Source organism: Mandrillus leucophaeus, unplaced genomic scaffold (assembly GCF_000951045.1).
Source record: "Mandrillus leucophaeus isolate KB7577 unplaced genomic scaffold, Mleu.le_1.0 Scaffold126, whole genome shotgun sequence".
NCBI lineage: Eukaryota > Metazoa > Chordata > Mammalia > Primates > Cercopithecidae > Mandrillus > Mandrillus leucophaeus.
The window spans coordinates 688876-698299 of record NW_012100987.1 but is presented as its reverse complement, the minus strand read 5'-3'; the positions used below and the strand labels follow the sequence as shown (position 1 = coordinate 698299).

Sequence of the window (9424 nt, the reverse complement as noted above, 5' to 3'; positions counted from 1 at the left end):
GGGCTGGATTTGGCCCATGGATAGAATAACAGTAAAAATCATAATTAATCTTTGTTCTATACTGCTATTATAAAAATAGACTGTACAGTTTCGACATTTCAGAATCAATTGTTTAATAATCTTAGTCTATAATAATTGAAATTAATTATATGTTACTTTAAACAGCTGCATTTGAAGGAAAATTGCTCACTGCCATTTTTTGTTTTTATTTTATGTTATTATTTTATTTTTTTAGAGACAGAGTCTCACTTTGTCACCCAGGCTGGAGTGCAAGGGCATGATCATAGCTCCCCGCATCCTCGAACTCCTGGGGTCAAGTGATCCTCCTGCCTCAGCCTCCCAAATAGCTGGGACTACAGACTTGTGCCACTATACCTGGCTAATTTATTAATTCTTTGTAAAGGTGGGGTCTCACTGTATTGCCCAGGCTGGTGTTGAACTTCTGGCCTCAAGCAATCTTCTTGAATTACAAGCGTGAGCCACCACACCCAGCCATAATTAAGTTTATTAGCTCTTTAGTCTCATGAATGACACACACACAAAAATGATGGAAATCAGGAAAATACATATATTAAGCCAGGTGCTGTTGCATGTGCCTGCAGTCCCAGCTACTTGGGAAGCTGAGGCAGGAGGATTACTTGAACCTAGGAGGTCAAGTTCAACCTGGGGAATATAAGTGAGACCTTGTCTCTAAATTAAAAAGAAGAAAGAAAAATACAAAAGGAAAAAATATATATTAATTTATAATTTGGTTAGGGAGGGAACAGCCTACATTGTTTACTTATACTTTTGCTTTTATGCAAACATTAAAAAATAATACAAAATGAGGTGGCACATAATGAATATGATAGTCATGTAAATATAGAATAATCTATTGAAGAATAAGCATTTGCCACAAAATAATTTAAGAAGACATTTTATGATATATTATTGAGAAATATACATTACAACTTAGAAAGATAGTATAAGTTCATAGAAATATGGATAATTAAGTGGTCATGTGTAATATAGTTACAGGAAAATGTTTCCTAAATGTTCTTAGAAACTTTAGGAATAACATCCCAGGCATTGTAATTTAGGGGTAAGTTTCTTTAGGATTTTGAATATTTATCTCAATGTTAGTCCAAAAATAGGAATCACAAATTCTGATGATATAATTTATAGAAATTAATATTACTTTATATGGAGATTATTTATGTGTTAATTTTCATTCATTTTTTGAAAAGTATCTAACAACCAAGTCTATTACTATATGTATATTCAGAAATTTTTATTATGGTTAGAAACCATGGAATTGTAGAAGGGGCTGTGTTTTATGGATTGAACTTAATGAAGAGCCTTTTACAAGACATCTGAGATTATGGATTTGGCTATATAACTGTTAGTTAACTTTGGGGTAGCATGAGTTTAAATAATTCTGGACTTTTTAAAAAATAATATTCAAAAAGTACTAGTTTATTTAAGTTGATTGTGAATTTGGTTATTTTGGTGGTCAATAAAATAACCCTGGGTTATTTGGGTTCTTCCTCTATATTACTGCATTGGTAGTACACAATTAGTAGTAGTATTGTATAAACCATGACAGTGTGGCTCCCTTTCATTGTTTTAAACATGTTTATCTTACTTGAGATCTTCCTATTTAAAGTGAAAAAAGAAGTTTCTAAAATTTCTAAGGATAAAAGCTGGGGTGATAATTTTTAAAAAACTGACTTAATAATTTTGCATATTAATTTCAGGAAATGAAAGCCGGCATTGTAATAAATTCTGTTCATGAAGATAATTTAGGCTTTCAAATATGGAAGCAAAGTTCTAACTAATAACCTTTAATAAAAAATATTCATGGTAGCACATTAAAACATTTATTTTAGGATATATTATTTAAAATGACTTTTAACTTTTCTTGCCTCACTGAGGGAAGAGGAAAATGGAAGTTGAAAGTACATTATCCTGTAAAAACAGCTAAGCATTCAATTGTTTGTCTGTTTTCCACAGATGGGCGGAAACCATTTCCAATTAACCATGGTGAAACTAGTGATGAAACTTTATTAGAGGTAACAGTAAAACTTGTTGGCCCATCTTAAGTGCTATTAATATTTTGTCATCTTTAAAACATCTCTGAAGGTCACTTGTATAACATTTTCTTTGTATTTGGATACTTCTTTATCCTTGTTCTCTCTAGAAAATCCAAAAAGAAAATTTATATTAGTGTTAAAAATCTGCAACAAATGAAGAGGTTTTCAGAGCTCTATCAACATATGTAAAATTTGAAAAGGCAAGAATAGTATTGAAAGACTTACTCATTATATCCCAGATTTCATCAAATCCAGGATACCATTAATTGTATCTTGATCCTGATTTTAGAGATTTTAAAATATGAATAAATTGTGTGGCTTAGAATCAATGAAATGTGATTTTTAGGTGAAAAGTTTCTTAATAGCATTTTAAGAACACTTATGGCCAGGCACAGTGGCTCACGGCTGTAATTCCAGCACTTTTGGAGGCCGAGGCGGGTGGATCACCTGAAGTCAGGAGTTCGATACCAGTCTGACCAATATGGTGAAACCCCGTCTCTACTACAAACACAGAAATTAGCTGGGCATGGTGGTGTGCGACTGTAGTCCCAACTACTAGGGAGGCTGAGACAAGAGAATTGCTTGAACCCGGGAGGCAGAGGTTGCAGTGAGCCGAGATTGCACCACTGCACTCCAGCCTGGGTGACAGAGCAAGACTCTGTCTCAAAAAAAAAAAGAGAACACTTACTATATCTTATACTTTTGTATGAAACAAATTAGGACACCCAGCTGTTCACTCTTCTGGTGTTCTTTATTTCTCATTTGGAAAAGGAAGTTTGCAGTATAAAATCAGTATGAATTAGAAAAATATAAATGTTTATCATTTATAAGTAAAACACTTATACATTGAAAAATCATACTTTTTTTTTCCTCCATAGGATGCCATAGAAGTTTGCAAGAAGTTTATGGAGCGTGACCCTGATGAACTAAGATTTAATGCGATTGCTCTTTCTGCAGCATAGCTTGTCAATAATGGAAACACCAAATACTGTGTGATTTGCAACTAAATTTTCTCTGTCATACACTAACTCAAACATTTTGATATTTTCCTTAACTTGATGATTAAACTTTATGTGAGTTAAACTTTGCCTTAACCTGTGTTTTATGTTATTTTTGCTCCAAGTTGAAGGCGCATTGCTTTCCTCCTGTTTTTCTTGTGAAGGATTTATCGGGTTTGAAAACTAGCAATAGCTTTCTTATTCTCTTTATATTTTACAGGAAATTTTGTATTGGAATACTAGGCACAATTTCCATTTGCATAACATGAATATATATTATCTATGTTAACGTGTTTATTTAGAAAACATCTGTTAAGCATCTACTTGTAATGAGATGGATGCCGTTCTGGGTTCAGCAGTTAAAGCATTGAACGCTGTTGATAAATGTAGTAGTCATGGAGCTTATGTTATTGTGAGAAGAGATAAATAACAAACACATCAAGATAAATACCAATGATAGATGCTGTGTGGAGAATTAAAGTGGGATTTGTGTTAGGGAGTGACCGAGCAGCTACTTTAGATTTTGTTGTCAGGGAGGCTTCTGTGAGGAGGTGACTTTGAAGTTGAGATCTGAATGACTAAAAGTAGCCTGTCATAAAGGTGGTGGGGAAGAACAGAAGAAGTAATTAATGTGGAGTCCCTTAAAGTAGGAACATCTTGCTGTATTGTAGGACCAGGAAGGAGGTTCAAGAGGCCAGAGCATAGAAAGTAATAGGGAAAGTAGCAAGAGATGAGGTCAGAAGAGTAGGGGCTTTTTGATACAGGAAAAGGCATTTGGATTCATTGCAAATGTGATGGTAAGCCATTGGAGAGTTTTAAGCAGGACAAGGACCTGCTTTGATTTATAATTTTAAAAGGTCACTCTGACAACTCTATGGGTAATATATTGAGGAAGGAAGCAAGAATAGAGGTAGAAACACTTGTGAGGTGCCCACTGTAGTTATTCAGTGGGATGATGATGGCTGGGCCTTAAAAGTGATAGATTAGATAGAGGCCAGGTGCAGTGGCTCACGCCTGTAATCCCAACATGTTGAGGCATGCAGCCAGGGATACGAGACCAACCTGGGTAACAAAGTGAGATCCCATCTCTACAAAAAAAAAAAGGAAAAAATTAGCCGGACACGGTGGCATGTGTCAATAGTCTTAGCTACTCTAGAGATTGAGGCGGGAAGGATTGCTTGAGCCCGGGAGTTCGAGGCTGCAGTAAGCCATGATTGTACCACTGCACATTAGACTGGGTGATGGAGGGAGACCCTGTCTCAGAAATAGTAAATAAATTTAGATGATGGTACATGAGTGAATTTTGGTTGTGCTTTGAAGAAGGAAGGGCTTCAGTTGAGTCTTCAAGGATAGGTGGAAAGGCCGTGGAAAAGTGAAAGTGCATTTATAGAGTTGGGCCAAAACACAGTTGGTGTGATGACAGTGTTCTATATGTTTTTGGGAGAGGAGTAGCTATTACTCGGGTATATACATTTATAAAAACTCATTGAATTGTACATAAAAAATCTGTACTTTGCTGTATATGCATTTTACCTAAAGTAGGGGGAGGTAGTAGTGGTTACTTGGCATATGCATTTATCGTAACTCTGAATTGTACATTTAAAATCTGTACTTCACATACGTTTTATCTTTAAAAAAAAAAACCAGGGTTGGGTTGAAATGAGTATAGTAGTTAAGAGAAAAACCAGATTGGTCCAGAATGAAGTTTTTGACCAGTAATTGAATATAGATGTTTACACACAATTCACCAAGCTAAGAGTAGTAAGGCATGGCTTTCAGAATGAACTAGGTCTTTGTTACTCAAGTGTGGTTGCATCAGTACTACCTGGGAGCTTCTTAGAAAGGGGGAATTTCAGACCCCACCCCCAAAACCTTTTAACAAAATCCCTGCTTATTCATAAGCAATAAATTAAGTCTGAGAAGCACTAGATTAGATTAGTTAAGCATTTTAAACAAGATCCCTTCTTATTCATAAGCAATAAATTAAGTTTGGGAAACACTAGATTAGAAAAAATAGACTATAACGAGGAAAATAACTTCGGAAGATATTTAAGCTTACCATTATTCTATGGTGAAAAGGGCATGGGTGAAACGTTGGCAATAAGGATGAAAAAATAATCTGAAACAATTTGATAGACTGTCTATGCAGATGATGCTTACCATACCAATAATAATGACCCATGTATTCTATTCTTGTTATGCTATCTTTTGTGTGTTATCTTAAATATTTTAAACATTCCTAAGCAGTTTTCTGCCTGTTGCCTTGCTGGATTTCTCTCAATTATATGATTTCTTAATAGATCCTAAATCAATGACACGTTACCTAGAATTTACATAGTTTCTCAAAGTATGCTATGAGGAACACTAACTTTGCAGAACTCTTAATGGGTAAGAGAGATTATGAAGTCAAGTATCTTGAAAACACTGGGTTGAACAAATTTTTTTGAAAGTTACAGGTATATTTGGAGGGGGCCAATTATAGAATGCCTCAGTTCTTTCAAAAAATATTCCATGTATTATGAACAACATTTTCTATACATTTTAGGGAGCGGCACTTAGAGCTAGCATTCTTTGGCATACAGTTTAAGGTGGTAGTCTCTTGTGGAACAGACAGCTTGAAAACTTTTCTTACTGCTCTCTTAAGCTTATGTGTAAACTTTAATTCTCGACTCTATTCCCTACAATACTTTTGTTTAGTCACTTTCGTAAAACTTGGCACTTGTAGAAAATATTAATAGTTTACTTTGTGTGAAAAGTCATGGAGATACTAAGGTTGATAAGTTGTGGGTTATTTTCTGTATACTGCTGTTAATGACCATGATCGCAGGGAAAATAGAACTAAAATGAGAACTAGAACGAAATATTTTTGCTTGGTGGACTTTTGGGAACATCATCTTTCACTGGGTATAATGGTTTGCTTTAAATTATTGAAACAGACGAGCTTTTATGAGCCCCCAAATACTTAACCTGAATATTTTCAATGTTCATTTGTGAGTAAAGCAGAAGTTACCTGCATTCTATGGCAAGCCGAAGTTTAAGCTATCTTAAATGAAAACTATCTTTGATTCCTTATAAAACATATTTGAATGAATCTGATTTAAATTTATTGTATTCCATCTTTGATTTGTGTGCAAGCCTTATTTGGTAAGCTTTATCACTGGGCTGTGTATAACATACAAACTGTTTATTTAATGAAAATAGTAGAGCTTAAAAGGTATTTTTAGACATTAATGTTTGTCTACTACTGTATCTTTCAAAAGAAGCATTTCTAGGCTTATGATTCCTCTAATGGTGCTGTTAAGAATTGCAAAGAGGCATATTTCCATCACTTTTTTAAAACTTTCCTATTCATAGAAATTTATTTCTTTTAGGTAAATCTTATGTAGGTATATGTGTATACTCATATACATGTATCTACATGTATATGTATGTGTGCATGTATATATATGTACACACATTCACACATATGTATACCTTGAAAAGGCAAATAACCTTGGTTTAAATCCTCTTGTCTTATTTAAATCCATGACTGAAGTTAAGTAAAACCACTTTGAAAAGTGTGTAATCAGCTGGGCATGGTGACTCATGCCTGTAGTCCCAGCACTTTGGGAGGCAGAGGTGGGCAGATTGCTTGAGCCCAGGAGTTCAAGACCAGTCTGGGCAACATGGCAAGACCTTATCTCTACTAAAAATACAAAAATTAGCTGAATGTGGTGGTGTGCACCTTTGGTCCCAGCTACTCGGGAGGTTGAGGTGGAAGGATTGCTTGAGCCTGGGAGGTGGAGGCTGCAGTGAGCCAAGATCACACTGCTGCACTGCAGCCCCAGTGACAGTGAGACCCTGTCTCAAAAAACAAAAACAGAGGCCGGGTGCGGTGGCTCAAGCCTGTAATCCCAGCACTTTGGGAGGCCGAGACGGGCGGATCACGAGGTCAGGAGATGGAGACCATCCTGGCTAACACGGTGAAACCCCGTCTCTACTAAAAAATACAAAAAACTAGCCGGGCGAGGTGGCGGGCGCCTGTAGTCCCAGCTACACGGGAGGCTGAGGCAGGAGAATGGCGTAAACCCGGGAGGCAGAGCTTGCAGTGAGCTGAGATCTGGCCACTGCACTCCAGCCCATGCGACAGAGCAAGACCCCGTCTCAAAACAAAAAACAAAAAACAAAAACAACAAAAAAACCTGTAATCATTATATCAGGTTTTTAGAACTAATTTAGAGGGATTTGTATACACATACATAAAGTTTAATAGTTAATGTCACCTGATTCCCTGGTAAGATCTTAAAATGAGCTTCCTTGTGTTCTCAGCAACATTGCTACTAAAAACCAAGTGTGGAATATACTCTTCAGATAGCAAATGTTTTGTCATTTCCTTTGCTTCTGTTGATTTTCAAAATTTTGCCTCCTTAAAGTACATAAACTATTGCATTGTAGAAGATTCCAGTGAAGGGCATTAATTTTCTTGTGTCACTGGTGCCAGTTGATCTGACCAACCTAACATGCCTCAGTTTCATGCGTATTCTCACTTGTTTTCCTTCTGAGTAAAAGTTACTCTAGATCTTTCTCTTGACTTCTTTGTTTAGGATAGTGGTTCTGAAGCTATCTGTTGCTTCTACCAGCTTGATAGATGAGGGTCCTCAGTATGACATTTTTCCACAGGCTACAGCTAGATATTACATAGGAGGTTATAAAGACAAAGGCTGGATATTATGAGCAATTCCTTATTGTCTAATTGATAAGGAAAGCCCTGGTTTAGGGACACTAAATGTATATGACCTATACTGAAAACTACTTTGCAAAATTAATTTAAAATTGCTTAGAAATATATAATGTAGCTCTTACAATCTACAAGGTAGAAATGAGTATAACTTGAATTATTTAAAATAAGAATCAGCTAAGTGATATGAATGGCACAATTATTTGGTTCAGAACTGTAATCTTTATCAATATGTAAACATAGTTGATACTCAAATAAATAAGTTATGTTTAATAGTGTGTCCTTTAAGAGCTAAAGGATCTCTGTGTCCTGCACATGTTTTATGACTACAAGATGAAAACAAATTGCTTGAGGTTTTATTTGTATGTTAAACATGAAAAACTTGAAGCACATGCAAAGTTTGTAAATTAGACTGTTCTTTAAAAATGTAGTAAAACCTGTCTGATGAAAAGTTGCATTGCTTACTGAGAGTTCACCTGTGGGAGAAGATGACAAAAAAAAACTGCATCTGAATTTTCCTGTGTGACTAAGCCAAGAAAGCACTTTTCAAGAGGGGTATTTTCTTTATTCTCCCTGAATACTAAGTATTTGAAACCAGAACCTTCTTCCACCACTACAGAAATAATATACATTTGATCCCAGTGTGCAGGCAATGTATGACAGGGAATGTTACTCTGTGCATATATTTCACCATCAAGACCAAAATATGATATTTCATAGTCAGGGTATAACTTAAAAGATGTATTCTGAAGAGTTCATTTTAAAACAAAATGCAAATACCTTAAATATTTTTTATATTAATATGATAGAGACATTTGTTCTTATAACCACATTCTGCTACTATAATCAGGTACATTGAAGTATTCAAGATAAAAGCACAAAAGTACTGATTTTAAGAACTTTAGAAAACATGGCTTACGGGCAATATAAACTTGAAGAATGTTTAAAGCAAACTATTCACGGTTTTAGTTTTTACCTTGTTTTCCCCATTTTGGAAGACTAAAGCATGTACATCAGTTGTCACAAGTATTCTAGTGAAGGCTTTTAGTTTTTGAAGGACTAGTAGCCATCTCCTGTTTTTTTTTTCTTTTTCTTTTTCAACGGTGCATGAAATGCCAAGTGAAAGTGACTTTTTTTTTTTTTTTTTAAATCTTTAACTTTTTGTTTTTATGGGTACATAATAGGTGTATATATTTATGGCGTACATGAGATATTTTGATACAGGCATCCAACTTGTAATAATCACATCAGGGTAAATGGGGTATCTGTTACCTGAAGCATTTATCCTTTGTGTTACAATAGTCCACATATACTCTTTTAGTTATTTTTCAATGCACAATTAAATAATTGACTATATCACACAGTTGTGGTATCAAATACTAGACTTATTCATACTTTTGAACTTTTTGTGCCCATTAACTATCCCCACTCCCTCACTACCCTTCCCACCTTCAGGTAGCAACCATTCTATTCTCTATCTCCATAAGTTTAATTGTTTTTAATTAATTTTTTAGCTCCCACAAATAAGTGGGAACATATGAATTTTGTCTTTGTGTCTGGCTTGTTTCACTTGACAGAATGACTGCCAGTTCTATCCATATTGTTGCAAATGACAGGCTCTCATTCTTTTTATGGCT

At 35.2% G+C, this 9424-nt stretch overlaps 1 protein-coding gene across 1 annotated transcript in view; it reads left to right on the top strand.

The window, feature by feature from the left end:
- UCHL3 (ubiquitin carboxyl-terminal esterase L3 (ubiquitin thiolesterase)) overlaps positions 1-3160 on the top strand; it is a 73308-nt gene extending 70148 nt beyond the window's left edge. Inside the window, exons 8-9 of the mRNA XM_011972004.1 lie at positions 1993-2051; positions 2951-3160. Coding sequence (XP_011827394.1) covers positions 1993-2051; positions 2951-3034 — 143 coding nt within the window. The 3' untranslated portion in view covers positions 3035-3160. The remainder of the gene's footprint in view (positions 1-1992; positions 2052-2950) is intronic.
- Positions 3161-9424: the final 6264 nt, after the last annotated feature.